The 26,383-nt window shown below is 51.0% G+C and overlaps 1 protein-coding gene across 1 annotated transcript in view; it reads right to left on the bottom strand.

The window, feature by feature from the left end:
- Window positions 1–15,332: 15,332 nt before the first annotated feature.
- Window positions 15,333–26,383, bottom strand: part of LOC118018211 (collagen alpha-1(XIII) chain-like) — a 143,370-nt gene continuing 132,319 nt past the window's right edge. The window contains exons 38-41 of the mRNA XM_035016667.1: window positions 25,620–25,655; window positions 20,713–20,799; window positions 16,804–16,842; window positions 15,333–15,357 (exon numbers count right to left, since the gene is read on the bottom strand). Coding sequence (XP_034872558.1) covers window positions 15,355–15,357; window positions 16,804–16,842; window positions 20,713–20,799; window positions 25,620–25,655 — 165 coding nt within the window. The 3' untranslated portion in view covers window positions 15,333–15,354. The remainder of the gene's footprint in view (window positions 15,358–16,803; window positions 16,843–20,712; window positions 20,800–25,619; window positions 25,656–26,383) is intronic.

Raw genomic sequence — 26,383 nt, 5'->3', positions numbered from 1 at the left:
CATCGCCTGAGTCAAAATCCTTAACATGAGTTCATTTTTATATCTGTATGAGAATCATGATTTTACCTTTTCTGAATATTATCTTTTAACACAAAATCCTTCTGTAGGCCGATGGCTTGTGAAGAAGTTCAGCCACTCTCCTCTTCCATGTCTCTCTAAGATTTGGTTATGCGGACCAGGTCTCTAGAGACTTCTTTACTGGAACTTTTAAACATTGGTATTTTTAAAAAACCACACAGCTGTTTTCTGTACTGTTGGGTTTATTAATTTGAAATCACAGGACTATGTATCTAAAGTACTCACTTGTTTTACCAATTTTCCTTCAAGGAGCTGAGAGAAGTTGATGGGGGGTTGGGGAGGACAGCGGGAAAGAAAATGTCAAGAAACAGAAAACAGAAGAGTTGCTTTTGTATGCTTCATCCCAGTGCTATCATTTTAGAACAGGAAGGGCTCCCAGTCACATCTAATGACAGACCCAGATCTGGAACCTCTTATCTCCTTGCAAGTCTGTACTGTTCTTTAGAAAAAAAGGAGAAGAGAGGTAGAAGCTTGGATTTTTAGAAGCCCCCCACTCAGACCTGCAAACTGTACAATGTAATGACTGCATTTCTTTTTTTTCTTTTTAAAGATTTTATTTATTTGTTAGAGAGACAGAGAGACAGAGAGAGAGAAAGCACAAACAGGGGAAGCGGCAGGCAGAGGGAGAAGTAGGTTCCCTGCTGAGCAAGGAGCCCAATTCAGGACTCGATCCCAGGACCCTGAGGTCATGACCTGAGCCAAAGGCAGATGTTTAATGGACTGAGCCACTCAGGTGTCCCAGTGACTGCATTTCTGATGCCTTAATCTGAAGACAGAGGGCCCACAGATAACTGAAAAGTGAACACAGCAAGTTCCCCTCTGCTTGCCCTCCATGTGGGTCTCCTAGAATAGCAGGCAGAGAGGGAGAGGACCACAGCTCTGGAGAAGGGCCTCGAGAATCCCCTTATCCCTAGCTGTTTTTCTCAGAATGAGCTGGAGGGACCATGGAGTTGAGTGACTTTAGGTGAGTCGTAAACATTCTCAGTCTCTCTTGTGGAAGATGAGCTGGGTGCCAATGATCCCGAAGGCTTGTTTCTACTCTGACACGGTAGGAAGTCAAGGTCAAGCCTTTGGGTCTGTTGAAGAGGGAAACAACCTGCTATTCATCAAGGCTTTCTTTTGAATTCCATAGCTTCGTTTTAGTCATCCAGGAAGGATAGGTTGGCACTTCTCAGTTCAATGGGAATACTGCAGGATTTCCTTGGCTCCACAGTGGAGGCTGCCTGAGATATTCCTTGGGATTCCTGTTTGCTTTGGATGAATTGTCAATTCAGGGTCATTTGATTACATTTCTGCCTCAGTACAAATTTTCTTCATGGGATGTTAGACACCGATGAAGAAATTTTGGTCAAACCAAGAACATATTCAGAGCTTGAGTAGTTCATTAAAAATTGTTGAAAATTGGGGCACCTGGGTGGCTCAGTCAGTTAAGCGTCCAACTCTTGATGTGGGCTCAGGTCATGATCTCAGGGTCATGAGATTGAGGCCTGCCTCGGGCTCTGCACTGGGCATGGAGCCTGCTTAAGATTCTCTATTTCCCTCTGCTCCTAGTCCCAACCATTGTTCCTGCTCTCTCACTCTAAAAAAAAAAAAAAAAAAAAAAAAAAATTGTTGAAAATGATTTCTTCCTTAAATGCTCTTAAAGCTAATAAAATAATTATGGTTATTAATCATGGGTCTTTAGAAGTCTCAACGGAAAAAGTTAACTTCACGCTCAATTTCTTTTTGGTTTTGTCCTAAAATAGAATTCAAGCAAAATAAAATATTAAACAGAAATTTCCCTTAAATAAAATGTCCATCCTCCAACCAATCAACATAATGAAAATTAAAACTTAGTAATTCCATGTGCATCTTTTGAACTTTAAAACAACTGTCCTAGCTGTTTTTATTTGGAGATGAAGCTCCACTCTTAAGTGACTTTGTCTCACATCTGTTAACAAAAGAGTCAGAACCAAAACCCACTCTCCTGACCCTTAATCTTTTCCTTTTTGTACAGCACCATCTTCCTTTCATTAGTTAGGAATGAAGGCTCCTTTTCATCATGAAACTCTCTTTTCCTTCTGAAAGATATTAAAGTAAAGGTATATAAGTGCTAAACAAACAAACAAAAGATAAAATACCACGACGTACATGATTTGTAATTTATTACTTACATCAGCTTCCATTTTAGAAAAGACAGAAATAAAATATATAATTTATATTTACTTTTTTTTTTTTTTTACAGTGGAAAGTATTTACACCGTAGACATTCAGTACAAAATAATACAGAAAACCCAGGATGATACATACAGTAAAGACCACAGTTTCAGCAGAGAATTTTCTGGCTACTTTTTTCCTTAGCAAGTGGAAACATTAAGCTGTTGCCTAAGCATTTTGCTAATTTAGCCAGTTACTACTTCACTTTTTTTTTTTTTTTAAGCTTAGAGGCCTCTCCTAAACAGTCTTTTTTCAGTGCAATTAGTGACAGAGTATCCACACCACTCTTTTGGGTTTCATCCTTAGGATACCTATTCTATCATTGTGGTTCAGACCACTGGTCCTTCTGGGTAGCTGTTGTACTCATTTGTTAAAATTCTCCCCATCTGGGAGGAGCAAAGCTACTTTTCAAGGAACAGTCCGATTTTTTTTTCAGCTATGTCTTCTACAGAATATTCACGTGGCCAAGAGTGTCCAGCCTTGTATTTTATTGGGCCAAGGACTGGAAGGGACGGTCATTTAGTGGGCCAGTGGCAGAACTGAGACTAGAACCTGGATCTTCTGACCCCCACACAGGTCCTTCCCCTGGTCCCACTGGCTGGGATGGAGTTGTTCAGCATTCCAGATTTTAGTCTATTTAGATGTGTCGAAGTGGGAGGCCAGAAATTTCAAAGAGATATGGGTATGGGTTAGTGGGGAGTTCTGCCCTCTATTTCAGAAATACTTGAGAAGGCACTTGTGAAAAACTATCTACTCATAGGTCCTTAGGCAAACCCCAACCACCCGGGGTTGTTTTCCCTCTGGTTCACTTTTAGCTTGGACGTTACTGAAATGGAGTAAAAACTCCAGCAGAGGGAGCCGGGGAAGTTCTTTTTGACCTGTATGTTCAGGCATTGGCAAATTGAATCATGGCCAATTAAAAATCAAAGTCAGAAACTGGAAGGACAGAATAATCCAGCAGAGAAACAAGATTTGGTGAAATAGCACCTGATAATGGGAAGAAAACCATAGAGGTGGCGTCTAAAAGGACCAAGCTTCTAACATCCACATCCGTCTATCAAAAAGCTTGCTCACTGCTTAAGCAAAGTGCTCTTCTCTGCCTGTTTATACAAATAACTAACATACTTCCAAGTTATCAAGGGTGGTTAGAAAAAGAAATTGAGTGCACCAGAAAAATACTCAAAATTATGAATGATAATAGAGTAAGAGTGGTACTGATCACGATAATAACAGTTCTTAAAACACCAAGACATTACATATAAGAAGTTAGCAACAGCACAACATATATAAAATGGGTCTGTAAAATTGAAACATTTCTGAAATTACCTGAAAGCTGTGGGAAGCAAGGGAAACTATTCCATTATCAAGCTCATCATAGAAATAAAACACTGTGCATTTAAACATTATCCACCAAATGCACCAAATAACAAGGAAAAAAAAGAAAAGCTTAAATAAAAGTAAAAGTGGGGCTCCTGGCTGGCTCAGTTGAAAGAGCATGTGACTCTTGATCTCAGGGTCGTGAGTTCGAGCCCCACGCAGGGTTGTAGAGATTACGTAAATAAGGAAAACTTAAAAAAAAAAAAAAAAAGGAAAGTAACAAATGCATAAAGTCCAATTGCTTCAATGAAAAGATCAGCCTGGGTTGCTGTGGAGGGTTGCAATATCCAGTTGGGCAGAGGAGGGTGCTGGCAATAAAGAAATCAGGCACCTTTGCCCTAAGTATTGCTTTCCTGGTAGATGGCAATTTTTTTTAACAGAATCACTTTAATATGCTATGAGATTCTATATTTTTTCTTATAAAGGAAGCTCTCAGACTTATGGTGGAGTCATTAAAATTCTTTGGAGTCCTTCTTAAAATCGTTAATGGGAGAGGCCACAGTGCTGCGTGGAGTCTGGGATACCAGACGGATTGCTGGAGAAAAGCTGTGGTCTGAGGGGCAGGGATTCTGTCCAGAAGGGGTCCCTTTGATCAGTAGCAAGAGGTCAAGGTCGAGGCTCGGGCCTTATGAGGCCCCACAAAGGCCGTCATGTTGTTGGGTCACCACCATCCAGTGCAATGCCTTTCTGAGACTACTAGCGGGGGCCCCAGAAACCCTAGGTCTCCAAGCGCCCCAGAAAGGCTGCATCTTCCCGCGGCCAGCAGCCTGGGGGTGGAGGCGTGGAGAACTGTGAACGCCGCTCTTCAGAACCATACTCATTGTGAAGAACATGACATGACCTCCTCAGGACTTGGTGAGGGACACTCGCACGAGTGGCTTTTTCAGAAAAGAAGACCTTAGCTGGAAAACCACACTTCCTTCAGGGCCCCCTTCCAAGTGGGGGCATCCTCCGTTTACAATTAGGTTAATGTTTGGCCAGGGGGACTAGAGGTCCCGCCCCAACACAGAACTGGTCCATTCCTCTGAGTTTGTGTATCAGGGGACAGCGGATCTCGGCCAGTTGGTGTAGTGGAATGTTGCTCTGTTCCGCTTCCACCCCTATGGGCTGAAGCCTGTATGACTTGCGGTTCTACATGGTCTGTGCCCAGTCATATTCCCAGAGCCACCTCTTCCTCCAGCATGAACCTGCTGTGATGGCTTCCAGGAGCACGTACAACGCAGGTGCCAATTTCCTCTTACACACAGTTGTTACACCCCCATGACAGCAGCAGAACCCCTTAGAGATTTATATTGCTCATTCCAGAGCATACACATTGAACTCTAATGGCCATGGCGATGGGAACCCTGCAAACCCCTGCTCCTTCATGGGATATACTGAGGGTCTTTCATGGAGGGCTTGGATGGCCATGGAACTGGCTTGCTCTTTGGGGTAAGCTATAGAACAAAAAGTTGGTTTTTGAGAAAAAGATTAGCTCTTCTATTTTCTGCCGCAAATACCAGGCACTGGGTTTCTCTGAACATCTTATCACATATTGGAGACCGCATCCCAGATTCCAACAGTGCATGCACAGAAGGAAACCAAGTGAGTTCCTAAGGGAAAAGGAAGGCACCCCCACAGGGAATTTTAGCCCCTTCTTGTCCACTGCAGCTTGGCATCCAGGTTTGGTGAGGAGGAAGTGTTTATCAGCTCAGCCTAGAGCCAGAAAACCTCTTCATGTTAGAAAAAAAAAATAGACACTTATGTGGTTAAAAAGAAAACCAAACCAAACAAATCCCTGATAGGCATAAAGACAAAGGCATTTGACCTGTTGAAATCAGCCAAAAAGGTATTGAATTCTAGAGTCGCAAAATACTACATCTAGCTTCACCCTTGAGAGGACGGGGAAGGTCTGCTCTGCAGCCTGAGCCTTCCCCTGGAGATGTGGGGTGTCACAGGTCTGCACTTACAAGTTCACTGTAACATGTTGAACTTCAAACCAATAGAAAACCCCAGGGATTTGCTTATGACTCTGAAACCAAAAAAACAAAGAAAGCATTTTTTCACCGGTAGGTCCTAAGAACAATGTTTTATCAGAATAAACACCGGAAACGAAGTAAAAGTGTGCATTTCCCTGCTTACGGGGAACATAATAGGAGAAATGACAGCATCTGTCAAACACCATTGAAATGAAAGGCACCAGGAGTGTTTGGGAGGCAAACGGAACTGTCACACAACTTGACAAGCTAGCAGGTCTCTCCCAGGAGACTTCGTCTTGTGAAGGTGAGCTAGAATGGCGGGGAGCTCTGGGGGACAGAGGATGGGAATGGAGCTGGAGAAGGATGGGGGCAGGGACACAGGAGGGAGCCAAGTGATCTGAGGGTGAGAGGTGAATGGAGAGAGACTGGAAAACAAAAGAAAACAGACCAAGGTCGGGTGGCAGATGAGGAGGTGAGAGATTTGCAGTGGGGGCCGGAAGACCATCTGAGCCGAGGGGCTGGGGGCCTTAGCCCTGGGGGGAGGGGCTTTGGCAACTTTTTGGCAAAGTGCCACAACGTCAAGAAAGTAGAAACCTCTCAGGCTCTCACCATCTGCTTTACCTGCTGAGGAGGAGCAAACCCCTGGCCACAGTATGGAGGTAATAATGGGGCCCCCTGGAGACCAGTGACTGACCTGCAGCCCCGGAAAGGTCCTACATGTTGAAAAAATGACTTCGTTTTGGTAAAAGGCACTCATGTGTGAGAGGGATTCCTACAGGGGTCAGGATGGGACAGCTGTGCACGTTGTGGGGACACCTGGGGTGAGGAGGTTGGAGGGGGAGGATGGCTCACTCCAGGGGGCTTAGCACCACAATGCCTTCACAGGAGGTGCTTTTGACCCAAGGGAGAGCTCAGGAGAAATAACTTCTTAAAAGTCATAGGAAAAATACAATCAGTAAAAAGAAGACATCTTGCTTTAACATCAAAACAGAAATGATAGAAAAACTTAAACCGTTAGCAAACTATATACAGGTAAATGTTTTCTTCTGTAGAAAAGACCCACTGCCTGCAGTATGGACAGGTCCTTACCAAAAGTAAGCACAAGAAAAAATAGTAGTAATTTAGTGCTTTTATCTTCTAGGGATGACTCTTGAAAACTTTTTTCCCCCTACTGCCTAATCTATATAGTGGTCAGATACGCGGTTGACCTTCGTTACGCAATTCTGAAAATTACATTCTGACTCGCTTTGAAAAAATGCATTAAAGCTCAATTATAACTGCACTGAAGCTTCCTGCAATAGAACTTCTTCTCCTGAAGTAGTGAGGTAATGATTGTTAAACTTAAGACAACAGGTTGATGGCTGGCCGGGGAGTCTTGCCCACGGTGGAGAAGAGGGCCCAGTGGGGAGCACAAAGAGGGTGGGAGGGTGGCGGGGGGCTGCTGGGGAGGGGAGGGGCCCGGCACCAATAAAACATCTTCTGTCGGCGTCAACAAAAAGGAGAATCCACATTCAACCAGGAATATGGGTAATGGGAATTTTAAAGAAGGATTAAAAAAAATTTCCCTTTGAGGGAAAAGAAAAATGAAATCCTAGGAGCATTTACAGGATTTAGTTTTAAAGAGCAACTTCCCAGGGGGGCAGTCCACAACCATCGTCCTGCTCCCCCCCCATCGGCCACCATGTCTAGGACTCTGTGATTTAGCATCCTCAGTTTGTCCTCCAGGCCCCCTGGGTGGACACAAGAGGGTCTGCTTTGAATCTGATTTTGCCAGAAATTTTAATGCATTGTTTCTCAAATGGCTCCAAGTAATTGAGGTTTGACTACGCAAAGCAAGATTTTTTTCTGAACCGTGAACGCTAACCAGTGCATTGTCTAGCCTTTACAGAGTGCTTTGCTGTGTTCCCGATCCTTCCATCCACCAGTGAGGCAGGCAGAACAGCCGAGGGAACGGAGGCTGGGGAGGCTGGGAGCGTGGTGGCCCCGAGGTGGCAGGCGGCAGTCAGGGCCAGCACGTGCACCTGCTTCCTCTCCGCCACGGCGCTTTCCCTCTGGCTGCGGGACTTGCAGGCGTGTTTACTTTGGTGGATGCTTGCAAGAAAACACTTGGTCTCTGGAATGAGTGGAGTGCAAGAAAAATGTCTGTTAGCAGGTGGTTTCACTGTATTTCTTACAGTGAAGTGAGCCCAGGAACAGGCAGTTTCCTCTCTTAAAAGGTGGCCATACTGGATCTGTCTTCCTCGACCGTTATTGGCTCAGAGTGGTTTGCTGGCAGGTGATGAAGTCCATTTGACCATATACAAATGTCCAGGATCCTGTGAGTCATCGAAAAGTCCCCAAACCCATTCACTTGTGTGCCATGTCCTATAGGGATGCTTTTTTTTTTTTTTCTCCTTTGCCCTCAGGATGGCAGGAGTGTTGGGTGGCTGGTTAACCTGGCTATACCCCCCGAGCCCCACGTCATGTCTGGAGCACCAACCGGGCCCATTAGTTATGACTTTCGCCACATTCAGTTAGGCACAAGAGCCCCTGACCCCAAAGGGGTCCGAGATGTCCCCCTGCTGTTTGTCGGCAGCCCTGGATATGTTCCTCCCACTCAGGGAAAGAGGCTACTGTTCCTACTAATAGCAAGCACCCAAAGGGGGAGGATATGGAGTTATCAGTGAGGGTCAGGACTAGATGGACAGCTTTGTGGGCCGGACACCGTGAATGGGAATAACCATGAACTTGTTCTCATGCATTTTCTTTAACCTGCAGGGCTGAGAAGAGATGTTACCGAATTAAGGTCAGAATGTGTGCTGGTGACCCAGTCTTTCCATCTTGGAACTGTCCTGGGGAGGAATTCCTCTGAGCTGTCGGTTTATTCAAGAAGATGTCACTTTCCTTTGGAAACCCACCGCCCTTGGTTTATGCTTTTCTCTGGCCTGCCTTCCCTCCCGATGTGGAAGTCATTCCCGTTCTTGATCTTACCTCCCACCAGAGGGGAGTGGGGTGAGAAGGGGGGCGGGGGTCTCCTTGTGCTCCACCTGGCCTTGACCCCTTGGGCCCTGGTGTCAACTTGCAGCTCTAAGGAAATAGGAGGGGTTGAGTCCTTGCCAGAGCTTGCCCTGAAAGGGCTGGGGGATGACCTGTATGTTGGGTCACAGTCAGTGTGGCCCCACCTCCTGGTCTGCCAGGTCGACACCTGTGGTCATGGCATGATCATCAGCCGCACCCTCCTTTATTTGCAGAGGGTCCTCGATTGAACGAGAGGATATAGCCACCCTATTCACGGGAGAGGCAGGTGAAGAGGTGGTCTGTGTATGGTGACCGATGGAGATGGAAGGCGGTGGGTGGGTAGTTTCCAAGTACTGTCCCTTCAACAATTTGGTGAAAGGAAGAGGGCTTATTCCAGATCCTCTCTAAAATATGTAGCATGTTGTCTCTCCATCGCTGTCAGCTCCGCACTGGCTGGAGCATCTCAGGACACCAGACTACATGCGTGAGGCCCTGGGCTCTGAGGGCATCCTACCTCATTGCCTGGTCTTGTTCACGGGCTTCTCTCCTCTCTTGACATCATTGCTCTTTCCTCTCGAAGACAGGTTCTCTCTGTTTTTCCAGCTTGGTACACTCATCAGCTTACGACATTTGAAAGAGCCCAGGAAGTGAAAGGCTTCACAGGGATGCACCAAAGGAAGTTGAAGGAAATGTGTTGAGAAGGAGCTAGGAAGGTGACAGGTGTCTGGCCCCAGCCTCCGGGGGAGGCTTTCCAGGGCGGAGCATGACCACGCGGGCAGCCCCTCTGCAGAGAGGCTGCTCAAAGAACTGTAAGTGTCCATGAGAAAGGGGCAGCCAAGAGCCCTTCAAGATGCAGGAGCCACAGAGGGTCCTAGCTGCAGGCTGCGGCAGAAATCCCAGCCGAGAGCTGGAGGGGACAGGCATGCCCAGCCTTCACTCTTCTGGTTGAGCTCTGGGCCTTAGGGAGGACAGATAGCCCCCAGTCTCTTGTGGTCACCCTCCGATCAGCCCTCAAGCCAGTCCCCTGGGAAGGGTTTGGCCTGCGACCCTCTGTCCGGGGGCAGTTCCGTCTTCTCCCTCCTCCAGGGCAAGGCGCTTTCCCCAAGACTCTGGGCTGGCTGGCTTCACTTCTTGGCCACCAACCATGGACTCTGGCCCTTGAGGAGGCAGAGAGAAGGGGATGTTTGAGAAGGGGCCTCACTGGGGATTGGCCAGGGTCCCTGTCCAGGGACCTCCCTGGGCCAGGGGGATCCCACAGACTTGGCCAACCCCAGTGGACTCCCAGCATGGACCCACCCTCTCTACCCCCTTTCTTCTGCAGAAATCTCATTTGCCCTCCCCTGATTTGAGAAGCAAGTGTGGCCCAGGCTGATGCTCCATAGAAGGGGCTGGAGGATGAGGTAAGGGAGAGAGTGCTTGTCCGCAGCAGCCAGTTCCTCTCTCCTTCCTCGGTGGCAAACTCCCTCTCCGTATTCTGGCCACACTGGCAACCACGCAGTCCTCTGACAGCCATGGAGTCCTCTGGCTGTGCACTTAGCATCGAGCACTTAGCATATATATCTTTGCATTGCTGGGCATCCCTGTTAACTCCTGGAGGGCAGACTGGGTCTTGGAATCCATAGTAGCTCTGGCCTCCTCGCCTATTGCTTGCACATAGTAGGTGCTTTAATCAAGTAGACTGATGACTCAGCAGGTCATGGGTGTTTATGAGCCTTAACCATGGGAGGGAGACACTGAGCTAGTTCTCCAGGTGCCTAATGAATTAGAAAGTCCCTTCCCTCCAAGAGGTCGCTGTGTGGTGTGGAAGACTGATTTTTCCTCCTCTAATAGAAGGTGGAGGAAGAAAAGAACACAGAGTTCCAGGTTTTTCCAAGGAGGGAGACTCACCCAACTTAGGAACCCAGAAAAGTCTTCCCAGGGCCCTGGTGGTCTGAGCTGGGCCTTGAAAGGAGGGTAGAATTTTGGCAGGTGAGAAAGAAGAGCCATGCAGGCAAAGGGCCTGGCGTGGGTGCGGGTGTGGAGGGGAAAGCAGAGGGTGAGGACAGGGACCTGTGAGCCAACCCAGGCTGGGGAAGGCCCTGCGGGGCTGAGGCTCGGCCTCAGTCCCGCTCTGCCTCTGTCTACACCGCTCTTCATAGATGCTTAGCTGTTCCCCAGAGCAGGCCAGGGCACCTGGGGCCCTAGGGACCAGGGGGTCCCTTTGTGTGGGGAATTCTGCCTTAGCTTATAAAACCCAGCTCCCTTTCCCTGCGCCATCTCCCCCACCCCCAACCCCACAGCAGTGAGGAGCCTGCTACCTCAAGGAAACGCCACCTCGAAAAATCTGCTCCTTGAAGAAAGGAGCATCTGGGCCCTCCCTGGTCCTTCCTTCCCTGCTCTCCCTCTTCGTGTGTGCCCTCTTTCCCGGGTCACTCACCAGGGGCCCAACCTTCCCTTCTTTTCAGAGGCATGGAGCCAGAGGTGCCTGACTCTCGGGGTGTCTGAAAGTGTGTCCAGGCTCAGGGCTGGGGGTGGGGGTGGCCGGACTGCGCTAGGGGTGCAGAGAGCCAGATATGGGGGAAGGCCGGGCGAACCTTACCAAGGAGGCACGGTGTCCTTGAACATTTGTGGGGTTTTAGGGATCCCCCCTGTGTGCCAGGTGGTTACACCTGTGTCACTTCCTCTCTGATGAATTTAGCAGTGTAGACGCTAGTCAGAGGAAGAGTCTCTGCCGCCATCCCTGCCCCAGGAGAGCCGACCCCACCCACCGACCCCGCCGACTCCGGCTCCTCGCAGTCCCGTTCTTCAGGGTCACAGACCCCCGCGTGCAGCCCACAGCATAGCCATGCCAAGTCCATGCAGCATACTGTCCCAGCCGGAGAGCGCTAGCTAGAGGGGGCGGGCGACGCTCCAGCGTCCCAGGCCTCCCAGATGCCCACCGGGCCGTGGAGTCAGCGGGTTTCAGGTTGTCAGAGGTCACCCAAGTCAACCTCCTCATTTGACGTTTGGGGATACTGAGAGCTGGCGCAAGTCGTCCCGTGCCACATAGCTGACCATGGAGGAGGGACTGGAAGCTGAGCCTCCTGACCTGCTGGCCAGCGCCCTCCCCCTCCCTGGGCTACCCCGAACACCCCCCCAGGTCTGTGGCATTTCATTCTGCCAGATGAAGTCAGGGCCCCCGGCAGGGAGGCCAGCTCTTGGCCTGGCAGGGCAGAAGCACAGGGTGAGGCAGAGGTGGGGCGACGTGGGCCTGGGTGGAAGGAGCCGTTCCTTCCTTAGCGAGGTGGGGGCTTCCTTCGGCCCACGTGACCACAGAGGCAACAGGTCACTGACCTCGGTGAGAGCGCTGATTTGGGCCTGGACCACCCCGTTCCACCCTCACCCGCGGGGGCTCTGGCTCAGTCTCTTGTGAAGCCAGGTGTTCGCAGGCCTGCGGGTGGGCGGTGCTGGGCAGTAATAGGGTGCCTGAGCCCGCACGCAGGGCTGGACACGGTAGTGAGGCCCCGAAGGCAACGGGTCTCAAGACCCGGCACTTGACAGTTCATAGAGGATGTTCGCCAACAGGACTGTAATTTGCCCCGTGGGGCGGGGCTCGGGGGCCGCGTCCGCTTCCTGGGCAGGCGGTCCTCAGCAGAAGGGGCTGCGAGTCCCGGGAATGGAGTGAGCGTCCCTAAGCTCCGTGAACGCTCTCTGGCAGCGGCCCCGGGCGCTGCCCGCCTCTGATCTGCGCTCCTGCAATGCTCCCATTGCTCTCCTTCTGGCGCCCCGTACTCCTTGTGCTTCTGGCCTGCCAGATCCCCAGCGACTCTGCAGACTTCTCCACCATAGCTTTCCCTACTTCTAATCTCCCTGCACCACCTCTGACCCAGACACGAGTTGAGTGGAGAGGCCCAGGGGAGCCCCGAAGTCAGGCCCTGCAGGGAGGAGGGTCCTGGCTGAGGAGACCCAACGAGCCTGCATACAGAGTCCACCTCCGTGAACTGCCTCCCGCTGGGAAAGGTGGTGTGGTCACTGAAACCGGGCAGATCGTTCCTTTTTGTCTCCAACCACGGGCAGCTTGCAGGGAAATGTGTGGAGGACCTTCCCCGGCCCATTTGGGCCTCCTGTCACCTCCTCTGTACTTATTTCTCCTTGACACTGACTTTTAGACTTTTCCTCACACGTATTTCTATGCTATTCTCTGTATTCGTGCGAGGGGCTCTGGATCCCTGTGGTGTTAGCTGGGGTGTAATAAGGAAATGGATAACACCAGGACTGAAAGAAAGTGCGAAAGGCTTCTACTTGGCCAGTTAACCAGGGCATTCAGCCCCCACAGAAGCTCAGGGTCTGGAGCTTTCCAGCTAATGTTTGACTCTAGTCTGAGGCCATCAGTGGGTTCGGACTGCTCCAATGAGAGCCTGAAAGGGAGCAGGTGTATGAGAACCAGGTTGCCCTGATTCTTCAGGACCTCCATTGGGGTGGAAGGAAACCAAAGGAAGGGGTGAGGGGCGGCACTGCTGATGGCAGAAATCGGCAAATCTCGGCGGGGCGGGGGGCAGGCAGAGGATGTGGGCGGGGCTGCATTGTGACTTTCGTGGGCCGTAGACACTTCCACCTTTGTGGCCAAAATGGTATTTTATGACTGCTCTGGTAGAAAGACGAATGTAACCCTGGCTGGATTCATTATTTTTTTTTTTTAAGATTTTATTTATTTTTGACAGAGAGAGAGAGCACAAGCAGGGGGAACATCAGAGGGAAAGGGAGAAGCAGACTCCCAACTAATCAGGGAGCCCGATGCGGGGCTCGATCCCAGGACCCCCGGATCATGACCTGAGCTGAAGGCAGACGCTTAACCATCTGAGCCACCCAGGTGCCCCTGGATTCATTATTATAGATTCATTTTCCCCCCCGAATTTAAAAGAAATAAAAATGAAAATATTTTCTAAGCCCCTGGAAGAACTGCGGGCCCAGGCTTGTGGTATTTTGCCTGAAGCATTGGCCCTGGCTCGGGGTGAGAAGTGTCCCTGGACTCAGGATGACTTGGAAAAGGCCCCATCCTGGAGCTCTCCCACCATGTGCCAGCTGGCGGCTTGGGCCCGGGGCCCTGGTGCTTCTGCCCCATGGGGAGGGGACAGGTGAGCTCTGTCGTGACCACAGAAGCCAGCTCCAGTGCCATCATTTTGCGTTTCAGACGAGAAAGGTGAGACTCGGAGGAGGAAGCTCTCTAATTTCCAAAACACGGAGTGGACATCTAGAGTGGGAATGGTTGGTCCCCGTGGGCCTGGGCAACCCGTGGGTCCCATTACCACCCAGTGGCAAGGGTCTCCTGACCGAGAAGCCCCCTCACGCGGAGTTCATGGGACTGTGTGTGGGCAGTCTAAGTTTGCCACCGTACTGTCTATGAAGAAAGGATCTACTAAGAAAAATGAAAATGAGGGACGCCTGGGTGGCTCAGTCATTAAGCGTCTGCCTTCGGCTCAGGTCATGATCCCAGGGTCCTGGGATCGAGTCCCACATCGGGCTCCCTGCTTGGCGGAAAGCCTGCTTCTCCCTCTCCCTCTGCCTGCCGCTCCCCCTGCTTGTGCTCTCTCTCTATCTCTGTTAAATAAATAAAAATCTTTTTAAAAATAATAAAAAAAAGAAAAGAAAAATGAAAATGAAAGAAAATGAGGGGGAATGGTTATACTACCCAAGCAGTTTGTTATTTTCAAGCCCCAAAGCAATACCAGTTTATGTTTTCAAACACCACACAGTAAACCTGCAGGCCACCCCACAGGTAGTTCATATGTAGTCTTTCAGGCACGGTTCCTGAGACCTTTACTAAGCCGTGCACTGCGAACAGAACTCTATAACACTCTATTTCTTAAAAAATAAACCCAACTTCAGATGGCCAATGTGGCCCGGATTTGTGAGTGTTTTCTGAACGTTCTTGCTTGGAGCGGAATGGCAATGAGGCACACCTCTCAGCGGCTGGGGTGAGGGGGCCTTGCAAATCTGCACCCCATGACCAGCTACCAGCAGCAATGGCTGTTACTGCCCACTGCCCTCAAAGGGAAGAAACACACAAAATCACCCCAATACCAAAAGCAATAACAAATAGCTCCTTGGAACCCTGGGGATTTCAGCAGACCTGAACTTGACCTTGAAACGCTCAAATGGCACCACAAGGAACTTGGGATATGTTACATACAAGAGACCTTGCTTAAGCGACCCCTCCATCCCTCTCACTGTTGGACCTCACTTTTCCATACATTACCCTATATTTCTGAGGACCCCTCCTTCTGGGACTTCCTGCTTTCACAAGAGCAAATGTATTTAATTTAATGACTGATCAGGATCATGAGTTGCCAGGTTTCATTTTTTTTTTAATAATGAAAATCCATAAGAGTTTAAAATATTCTTAGACACACCTAGGCAAACACCACTGACCTCCACGTCCCCGTGAATTCGCACATAAGCTAGCGAGCACCTCGGTGCTGGCTGGCCCCCTTTGGCACCAGAACACAATAATTTATTACGCTTCAATACTTAATAAGTGTGCACAAATATCATGCAAACATATGCCCATACTCACAAACAAAAAGTGTATTAGAGTCGTAGACTTATACAAAACATCTTGTAAACAAAGGGAAAGAGGTTGGCATTCTCTGTACAAAATATGCAGGTTTTTCTTTTTTTTAATAATCTGTAAGATGCATCATACTTCTGGCATTTTCAAAAAGTGAAAACTGTATAAAAATAAATATTCTATGTACAAACACACACACAGGCCCATCCCAGGTTAGAGGCATCACTGCAAAACAAAAACACACAAAACAGAGTAGAGTTAGTGTCGGTGGGCTTGCGGGGATCTCCTTCCCTTGTGGGAAAGGAGTGTGCTCTTTGGAGGGCTGTGGTGGTGGGCGGCTCTGGATAGGGGCACCACGGCCCCCTGGGTGCAAGGCCCTGGTGCTGTCTGCACCCCGAAGACAGAAAATCACTTTCACCTTCCTGTCATCCCCTTTGTGGACACTAGAGGGCACTTGTTCTCCATGTGGCCTTTGGAGGCCGGGCTGTGGATGAATCGCTCCATCTTCCCAGACTGAATTTATGGCGCGAACCAACAGAGACGAGGCTCTCGGGCTGCTTCCCCAAGACACTGTAGCTCTTGATGGTGACTGTTCTTCCCCTGCTAAGCTCAACCCCTCGCATCTCCTGGTCAGGGACGCCTTGGGTACCTGGGCGTGTAGGGACCCCGCCTTGGGCCTGGTGTCTTGGTGGTTTCACTACTTTTAACTGAATCCTGTGAACTAATGAGATTCTGGGCATTTAGCACAGAGGAGCTATCGTCTGATTGTAAGTGTGCGTCTGCCGTCACTGAGACAGGGCTAGATTAGCTAAGCACCAAGTCGTGGACATGCTGGGATCTCCAGCCCTTTTATGAGGACAAACTAACAGCTGGAGACCATGGGGTGAGGGCTGTGAGACATCTCAGTGGGAGCAAAGAGGAGAGGGGCCGTGGAGGGAGGGTGAGCAGCACGTTAGGGCTTCTGGATTAGCAAACTGATGGCCCTCGTCAAGTTGAGGAGTCCTGTGCTTTGGGGGCCCTGGATGGGTGGGGTGATCTTGTGCAGGGGCATAGCCTTGTGGTGTCAGACAGTTTTAAGGATGGCAATGCCAAGGGCGAACAAATGAAAACTCACTGCTGGTAGGAATCCTGGGACCCCGGGAGGGGCTGGGCTGCAGGACTCGTGTGTGCAAACATGGAGCTCTGGCAGTTTGAGTTCAAGGGGAAGGGTAGAGTGGTGACCCGGCCAGTGTCTAGGAGGAGGTAGGGAAGTGATCGGAGTGTACAGTTTAAGCAACTCAGATTTCCTACATCTGGGTAAATGTCATCATGTGGCTTAATGGCTTAAATGACCTCGTGTGAACACTGAGAATAGCTACTGATAACTAATTTTAAAACGTGGTCTAGTAGTCCTTGGAGGAAAGTGCTGTGGAAATTAACCACACAAAGCATAAAGATGTCAGCTGTGTGGCTACGTGGAAATTCCAGACGCTGGGGTCTGTGGATGCCTTAAAAAGCATTTTAAAAAGTTCTCTAAGTGCATGCAGTGTGTGGGACGTTTAATGGGCACCCTGCCTTCGGGAGCATTCCTTTCTCGACCCACGTCATTTGCAGAGCGGCCCAGGATGGAAACTGCACGTGCTTAATCACACTTGAGAAGGGGAGGCACCACAAACCGCTGGGCAGCCTTACCTTGTTCCAGCAGCCCTGGACTGGTAAACCGTCTTCACCCTATAGTGAGGAAGGAAGGCAGATGGCTCAGACTCCGAGACAGCCCCCCAAGCAGGCGGGACGGGGGGACAAGGGCCACAGACACTGCGGCAGCTGATCAGGATGCAGCCCACCTCTTGTCTCTTTCTCTTCTCTGCTGCAGGGCAGAACCTCGGAAGGGGCTGGGAAGCCAGCCAGGTGGACTTCCCATTGACTAGGGTCCCATGTAGTTGTAGGGCAAGGCCAAGAGGGGCTGCCCTAGCCTGTGGGGTCAGCCCTAGCCTGTCAAGGACAGCCCTAAGCCCCGCGGGTCTCTGCTCTGGCTGGACTGAGGGCTAGGTGCTCATGGGTAAGTCACTCAGCACTTGGCGGCCTGTCTTTTCCTCTGTAAAACCTGGGAAGGCACAACTGTATGAAATGGTCGCTATGGTGCCCCCAGCTCTCCTACTATCTCAGTTGCCTCTCTTCCTCAGCGGTAAGAGGAAGACGTCTAGGCAGGTCCATGTGATAATCAGTAAGGAGGAGGACGGGACACAACGGGGCAAGCCACCTCACAGGTATTGCCACGTGGCCCTGAGGTGCCTTCCACAAGGCAACGCTGGCCTCTGGCACAGCCCTGGCCATCGTTGGGAATTTGGGGTGGGGGGGATGAAGTGGAGGATGGGATGCTGTGCGCCGTTTGTCTTCTTTGCTGGCGGGCCCCCTGCGGAGCACCTGAGTCTTCTTGGGGCCCGATGTCCCGGCTTCTCTGGCATACCCTTTGGGGAATCTGGAACTTTCGTGAGACAAAGTGGGGAGGGTGGGGCTGAACCGGGGCATAGATCTAGTTCTCAGTCCGTGTCTACTAGAACTGCAGCCCAGATTCTAGAATTCACAGTCCAGGGCACAGCAAGGATGGACACAGGGTTTCGGGGGGACTGGAGCAAGTGGTCAGCCCAGAGGCAGTTGAAGGGGAGCCTTCTGTGCCCCAGACCAATCTCAGCACCATGACAGGTGCCTAAACCGCTCACCTGACGTTCAGCAGGCAGCCGGCCTGACATGGAGGGCCGAAGAAGTCTAGTTACCTTGTGCTAAGATAGCTGCCCCTGTCCCCACGTCCACAACAACACAGTGCAGGAGACGGGGAGCAGAGCAACGGCGAGAAACACGGTTTGCATTAAGGACCAAATAAAGATGACCTTTGTTGTCCCCTCTGGGTCAGGGAGGGTCTGCAAGGGGAGGTGGGACACTCCAGAGCCTCATGAAGACCTTCTGCCCCCTTCCCCAGCCTGCCACGGTGCAACACTCCACATGACTCTGGAAGGGAGAGGAGCCTCCGCGGGCCACAGCGGTATTCCCATTGGCACATGAAGGTGGCGGGGCAGGGGGGGGGGTGCGGCAGAGGAGAGCGAGGCAGGCAGAGGGAGCGTGGGAGAGAGGTGGCTGGAGCTGTAGAGGGCGGGACTTGAGGCGTTCAGACCGTGGGAGGCATGTGGCAGAGGGGAGACCTGGCTGGCGATTAGCGGAGGTCTCTGCAGGGGCCAGGGAGTCCCATGGTTGCATGCTCGGGTTCATGGGCCCGGGCGGTGGGGAAGTGGGGACGGCGAGCAAGGGTGTCAGCAGTGGGGAAACAGGAAGCAAGCTACTCTGTGCTCTTCTTTTGTTGTGTGCTCTGGTCCTAAAAAGTCTCTACACGGGGCTCTGTGGTCACCTCTCAGGGTCACATTTATAACAAAGTTATAAGAAAATAAGAGCATATTTTCTTATAACTTTTTCCCTTCTCTTCAAATATAATTCCCGTGGGACCCTGGGGCGGGATTTGGGACCCGGAGTCCTCATCTGACTATTGCTTGTATAAAAATAGCTCCATGAACTCCAGAACTCCTGGGGACATTTAGGAGAGAAGGAACCTTTTAAGCCAATTGCCTTGGCATGAGGGGCCATCTTCTATTCCCCTTAAAGGGAGGTGAAAAGATAGCTGTGGGGGCGAGAGTGTCCCTGCCCCGAGGGGGCCAGGGGCCGGGGCCCAGCATGAGCCGCACTGTGGCCACTCCGCCGGGACATGCTTGGAGAGTATTCCTAAGTGTCTCCCCGGCTCCTGTCTTCCCTTCCTCAATGACATTCCCAACCTTTCCATTCTCTTCCAGACTTGCTGGTGGTGAACCATCTAAAGATGGAAGGAAGGGAAGCCAAGGGAGGATTTTCTAGGGTCTTTCAGGGTTTGAGCAAAAGGGACAAGCCCTTTAGTCTCTAAAATCCTGCTCTTGGACTGTCCCCTGGTTCTGGTGGTACCACTGGGGCAGCGACCCCAGACCCAGCCTGGAGGAACGGGCAGGGTGGCCCCCTCCTCTACCTCCGTTCTAGAACTTCTCAGTCTCCCCGTGTTTATGAGCATGCCCACTGGTCCCCTGCCACCTCGCGAGATGGTGGAGTGGGAAAGGTTGTGGCACCGACTCAGGCATCTCATTCAAGTGTTTTGCCAGGTGCTCAGCAGATGCTTTTGCCGAACCAACTGCCGTGTGTGAAGGAAGAGGAGTCGGGGTTGCTACGAGCCTGGCCAGAGAGTCCACTTCCCTAGCTTTCTTTCTGGGGGTAGGATGGCTAGAAGCAGCTGTGAAAGGAGAACCATATGCAGCCAAAGCTGGCTTCGGGGGCGGACGGGACGGTTCACAGGAAGGGGATGAGCTTTCGAAGCAGCTGTGGGAAGAAGCCAAGAAAACATCCTGGCAAACTTTGCATGCTCGAGGGGGCATGGCGGGAGCCCCTGAGGACCGGCCAGGGCAGGGTGACCCCTAGCGTCCACAGAGAGAAGGGGCAGGAGGCATGTGGGGGGGCGGTGTGTGGCCAGAGAGGCATGCAGGCGAGAACCACACACGTGCGGAAGCCCGAATCGGCCATGCAGGCAGGGGAGGGTGACGCCATACCAATGGGCATGGGGCATCCAGTCCGTCCAGCCCTGGTAACCCCGGCTCCCCTTTCTCTCCTTTAAAACCTCGGTGTCCCTGTTCACAAAACCAACCACGATGATTATTTAGGTCAAGGCTGGCCAGCTCCGACTGTGGAGTGGAGAGGCCCAGTCCCCCCCCAGCCAGGATGCAGGACCCTCGAGGCAGCTACAAGGAGGGCCACAATCCCGCGGATTCCCACTTCCCAGATTCAACTTTTGTGCTCTCTCTGGCTTCCACGAGAGCTGCGCTTTGGAATGTGTACAGCCAGCCCCCTCTCCGTTTAAAGACTCGCTTGGAATAAACGTGGATGAACTTCAAATTTAGCATATCATAATTTTCAGAACCTTCAAACGGATTGTGAGGGCACTTGAGAAGCCCGGCTAATGTGCCACAAATCCTTCCTTATAAGCTTGTTTGGGGGCTCCTGGAGGGGCTCTGTCTACTGATTTTGGTCTCCGGCTTCACAGGCTTTAGTTGCATGGCTAGTGGCCGTGGGAGGCTGTATATGAAGAGCCCCCCTTCTGGCCTTGGTCTACCCCGTCTGGGGCCTGGGGTCCTGCATCCTGACGGAGGATTCCAACAGCTTGAACTGCTGGCCACAGAGGTGGCCACGAAACGAAGAAGGCAAATGTGTGGCTCACAGATGCTATGCAGGCTTCCAGAGCTATCCTGGAGCGGAGGGCCGAGGCCTGCTCCAAGATCCCTTTCCTTGGGGACCGGGTTCTTGTTTCCACACATCAATTGTTCTGCGTCTTCAGAGGAAAGGGATTTGGCCAGAATGACTTGCAGCTGTGGTTTGAGGGTACCACCACCAGCAGAATTTTCCTGGCCAAGTGACAGGATAGATTTGATAGCATTAGTGTAGACATTCGCTCGTCATCTTAGCTTATTTGCCTTCTTGGTTTCCAACTTGCAAACCTCAAGGAAAAAACCAGAACAATGCAAGTGATAAATGAAGACATACCAATGGGCAGGGGGCATCTAATCCAGGCGCTCCTTGGTCTCCCTTATCCCCTTTGGACCCTCTAGAGCCTTTCTTCCCCCTCTCCCCCTGTAAATAATGGTTTAGTCCAAGAGAAAAAAATAACATCAAAACTTTAGGATCATTCATGTGTTAAGGTTAGAAACAGAAAAAGGAAAAAAAAATTAAAGAGGGAAAATAGCGTGGCTTAAATAGGATATCCTTCCCAATAGGATTTGAGGTCAGCACCCATCCCCACCCGTCTATAAGCTGGGAACCTTGGCTAAAGCCAGTGGGCAGGGCGGCGGCGGAGGAAATCGAGGCCTGGGGGCTGGGAGCCAGTAGGGCTCAGAGCTGGAGGTGGAGGGAAATGTAGGAGGAAGCTACTCAGGGCCAGTTTTGCTAATTCTGAGCCCAGAGTGGGCCTGGGATGAACAGGGGGACCTACTTCCTTCTCCTGGTGGGTCCATTTTTGAAAGACTTTGACCTGACAACTTTGGTCCCGATTGGTTTCCATTCCTTTGATATTCTATTAGGAGGCAGGATGATTTTATTTAGAGCCCTGGGGTGTGTGTGTGTGCATGCGTGAGTGTGTGCTTGGGAATGTGTATGCGCGTGTGTGCATATACGAGTGTGTGCTTGTGCATAAGTGTATCAAGCTCACACGTGTACGTGTGTGTCCAGAGCTCCTTGGGTGGCCCCTGGCTCTGATAGGTCCTCCCACTGTATGTGGGTCTCTGGTCTCTGGTCTGAATGAGAGGCAGCTAATTTGTATACAGACAAGTTGGTTCAAGGAACTCATTTGTTTCTGAAAAACTTCAGTGAGCATCATCTTTCTAAATCGAACCCCCTCCTGTATGTGTCGGTGTCACTCTCCATTTCAAGAAAGGCTACGGGGACTTCGCAATGAATTTGAGTTTGGATTTTCCTACATTGGGTCTCCTTACAAAGGGGCCAAATGTGCCCATGGGGAGTCTTCTTGGGAACAGTTCTCCTCTGCTGCAGAAGGCAGACTGTCTCATGCCGGGGGGCTTCCAGAATGCTCCTCGAGGTGGACAAGGCCTTGAAGGCAGGTAGCACAGGGATCAGAAGAAAGGCTTGGAGCCAGAGCGGGTCCCGCCTGTGACCAGCAGTGTGTCTTTGGCAAGTTACTCAACCTCTCTGAGCCTCATTTTTCTTCACCTGTACCACATGGATAATAGCTCCTGCCTAAAAACTTTGTTGTGATGTCTTTGCGCACATTTAGTGGTGCCATTTAATGGTGGCAGAGAGTCCGTGCTCAGTAATGACAGCTGCTTCACCATGATTACTGTGGTGACAATGACTTCCCGCGAGCCTGTCCCGGAGCCAAGCCGGCTGCCCGCGGTTTGGCCCGGCACGTCTACCGTGTTCCCGTAGTGGCAGATTGCACGGCTCCTGGGGGTGCAGGGGGTCCAAGGACAAGAATGTTTCTTATGTTTCTCTGAATCTTTGGAAACGCCTCAAATTTCTTGATTCCAGAGGTTCCCTGTAATCGCCAGTGGATTGTTCTGAGTTTTCTAAAGTGCAGACGCTTCCTTGGAAAGTGATGTGTTCAGGAGGACACGTGTATAAGCGTATTAGGTGCCATCCCACTGGCTCTGAGCTACGCCCGCCGATGAGAACATGACGGCGTGAACAGTCCCCGAGCAGTGGACCAGCAAAACCGCTAGCTGTTTGGATGGGAAGCCCCAGGGGAAACTTTCTCAGCAAAGTGGTCCCTCTTTCTCCTCGGGTCAGGCCAGCGTAAAAGTGAACGCAGTTGCCTATGTCCAAGGGGTGGGCAAAACTCCCGAGGAGTTGGTGGGGGTGGAGTTCCAGGTCCTGGATGCTTTGCCTTCAGGCAACAGAGGGTCGGCAGCGGTGGTCCTGACTTTCAGGGTGTGTAGCTTGCACTATGGGAAGGCAGGTCCTAAGGGCCCGAGAAATGGCTTTAAAGTGGGTGTCCTTCCGATGGACTCAAAAACAAACAGGGTTCTAGAGGGGAGGGGGGTGGGAGGATGGGTTAGCCTGGTGGTGGATATTGAGGAGGGCACATTCTGCATGGAGCACTGGGTGTTATGCACAAACAATGAATCATGGAACACTTCATCTAAAACTAATGATGTAATGTATGGGGATTAACATAAGAATAAAAAAAAATAAAAGAAATAAAGTGGGTGTCCTTCGAAGGTACTAGAGTACTAGCTTTACCTACAACCGCCCTGCCTCCCACCCCCAAAGAGTGACACAAAAGTGGCCCTGGTAAAGAAGGGATTGTAGGCGGGGAAAGGGCAAATAAAAGCTTTCTTTAAAAAATACAGATACAGAACTTGATTTCAGAGGAACTGAGTTGAAGCTGGGAGAGTGGAGGGGAAGGATGAGGGGGATGGGGTCTGGGGATGGGGCGAGCGCGTCTGCGCGAAGTACTGAAGGAGAGAAGGAAGGAAGAGTCCGGCCTAGACCAAAAGAGATAAGGGAGGGCGGAGAGGTAAGGAGGCCAGGGGGACCTGGCGGAGCAGGCCTCTCGCACACACAAGCACGCACACACACCCCAGCCGGGGTGTCTTGAAGAGTGACGGCAACCTCCCTGCATGCACGCAGACTTTCCAGTTGGCTGGCTTGCAGGCAGCTCCACCCCTGCACCCAATTTTCCTGATGCCAAATGCCAAATTCATGCCACCCTTTATCTCCCCCCCGCCCCGCCTTTTAAGCTGGCTCCACGTGGGACTTGAACTCATGACCCTGAGATGGAGACTGAGCTGAGATCAAGAGCTGGACACCTTCTCATGCCTGGTGGGGGCCGGGGCTCGGAACACCTGCAGCTTCGCCTTCACGAGCAACGGTGAGGCTTCTAACTAGAATGTCATCGAAGCCCCTCTGGTCTTTTCCCTTGACCAAAGCGTCACTATTCTGAGCTTCCAGGCCTCAGGAAAAAGAACTGGCCGTTGCAAAGCGCCGACTCTGCGTAGAACTTCCTTTGTTTTGAAGGCTTTCTTACGAAGCCCTCACATCTCCCCCCAAGAGGTCTGCTAGGGCCAGTGGTATTAAGAGGTCTGTTTGAAGAGGCGAGATGCAGGGGGCACTCTTCCAGGACATTCTGGTGTCTTGAGAGTCAGATCTCTCGAATGGAGGACACAAGCTGTTGCTTGATCCGCAAACCTGCTCTTTGGAACTAGTCAGTTGTTCTTTACGGGTTACCGGAAAGCGAGTTCGTGCAACCTGTTTTCTGGACTTGACCTTTACTAAGTGACATACTACTAATTGACAGGTGGGGCAGGGAAGGCTTGTAGAGCCTCAGGGAGGAGAAGTGGAGGAGAAATATTCTCCCGCTGATTCCTGGGGCCTCACTGGCTCATTCAACAACCCCAGAGCCTTGCCTCAGCGCCGCCCACCACCTGCCGCCCACCACCTGTGATAAGGGCATTGGCCTGCCCCACCTCCGCCTCCGAGGGGAACGTGATCATCTCTGGTTGTGCAGCCTTCGAATGGCTCACTGCTGCAAGCCAACTGAAAAAGTCATAAGAAATAGCTTAAAAGTATTAATTGAATATGCTAAAGACAACCAGAACACTTTAGAATTAAGTTAGAAAGGAGATTAGTATGCCAGCTAAGAGGTGGAATGATCAATTTTTTTCTTTTTCTTTTTTCTTTTTTTTCGTGGCCTCAATTCTTTGATGGCACAGGAAGGAAGGTGGGCTTCCCCACCTGCCCTACCAGCCAGCACATTTCCGGAAGTAGGTCTGATAATTCCAGTGGTTTCTAGACTTGGTCTTCCATGGACAGTTTGGTAGGCGTCACTCTGCCTGCTTCCTCTTCTTTATAGAATATATGGAACAAATTGAGTTACTTTCGACCAGCTGCCAGGAAGGAGAACTTAGGGCTAAAGAAGAGTTCAATAAATATCTTAAATGGAAAAGACCGGAATTGGTGCAGGATATAAGCATACAGATTCTGGCACTTTCTATCCATGGACACGGTTATCAGTGTTCAAAGATCAGCTGGAGGACCTGGGATCTGGGAGCCACCTGTTCTGCCTCTAAAGCTCTGCGGGAGCTTGGTATATTTCGTCGTGGTCCTGGCCTGTCTCTCCCTCTGCGACCCTTGGACAACGTGACCCACTAGAAGATGCGCTGGGGCCTCTAAGTGCTGTGGGTCACACTCTGGGGACCACTGTGATGAAGCAGCAGGCGAGACCTTCTGTGAACAGACCCACAGCTCATCTCTGGGTCCGAGGTGGTTAAAGGGTCCCTGCTGAGGCCAGATGTGGCCTGTGTCAGATACGTGGCATGTGTCCCATCCTACCACATGGCTGTGGGGGCCGTGGACGTTCAAGAGCTCTGTGTTGGTGATGATGGCAGAAACCAAAGGGACAGCAAAGGACCTCAGAAGGTACAATTCGTTTCATGGTCCTGCAGGCTCTTTCCAAGAGAAATAATGGCTGTGATCATTTTTTAAAGGGTTGGCTGCTTACAACAGAAGTGTGCTTGTGCTTGGAGCTGGAATTTATTTCTCCCTCACCAGTGGCCTGGGATGCCTGGCGAAACGAAATCTCAGAAGGCTACGACTAGGCAATGGTGGGTCTAAAAATACCATCGAGGGGTCCATTAGCAGGGCACTGCAGAGAGTGGGCACGTGGCTCCCCTGGCTGGACGACAATGTTAATCTGATGACCACTGTGGGATTCGGTCTTCCCTTGCCAGGTGGGAAAAAACCATGCTTCCATTTCAGGATCAGGCCCCAGGCTGCCTGCACGCTAGAGTAAGCCCTTTACTACAAAGCCTTTTAATTTTGGATGATTTACCAGGAAGAACTGTATTTGCCAATGTTGGGTCAGGAATCCCCAATTGATCATTCCACCACATCATGAAGACATTAGTAACCACAGCCAAAGTGCAAGGGCTCAGACTCACCCGGTTTCCTTTGTCTCCGGGTGGTCCATGTAAACCCTGCAATAAGTCACAGAAATGAAGACACGTTCATGAGAAAGGACAGGAGGGCTGTCCAGGCCTTCCTTCCAGGCTCAGAAAGGTCTGATGCCTAATTCCTCAGAGACAGGCTTAATTATCCCCGTTTTACAGAAGAGGACAAAGGGACTTGACCTCTAGACACATAATGAGTTATGGGCGCTCGCTCTGCAGCTGAGGCCCTGGCCTGTGGCCCTGTTCTTCCAGCTCACTCCTCCCGACAGGTGGCAGGTGCTGAGGACACGGTCTGTGTGCAGAGCAACTCTCCCGGCAGAAGAGGTGTTTGCATGGCTCTCCCGCCAGACTCTTGCCAGAAAAGTGACCCCAAAGCTGCTCTTTTCAAGGTATAGGCTGTCCTCCATGACTTCAGCTAGGGAAGCAGCACCAGGCAAAGACTGGCTGGGGTTGGCCGGAGCAAAGTTGCTTGGGCAGCCACACATGGAGCTGGTGAACAGATGTACAACCTTCAAGTGGGTGGAAACAGTGGTCCTGGCTGTCTTAGGCCATCCACTTTTACAACAACACAGCAGGAAAACTGGGGAGGCAGTCCTGTCATGAAACATCTCCTTTTTGCATTATAATGATCTGGCTTTGCTTCTGCCCTTCCTCGATGGCCGTGCACATTCATCTGAGAGAACCCCCCCCCCGCATCCCTTCAGATGGTCCATGTGGCTGAGGACCTGGTACCCCAACAGGGCCCACGTGTGCCC

The sequence above is a fragment of the Mirounga leonina genome, unplaced genomic scaffold (assembly GCF_011800145.1).
Source record: "Mirounga leonina isolate KUSES-001 unplaced genomic scaffold, KU_Mleo_1.0 Mir_106, whole genome shotgun sequence".
Taxonomy (NCBI): domain Eukaryota; kingdom Metazoa; phylum Chordata; class Mammalia; order Carnivora; family Phocidae; genus Mirounga; species Mirounga leonina.
Note: the sequence above shows the minus strand (reverse complement) of the source record. Positions and strands in the feature narration are given on the sequence as shown.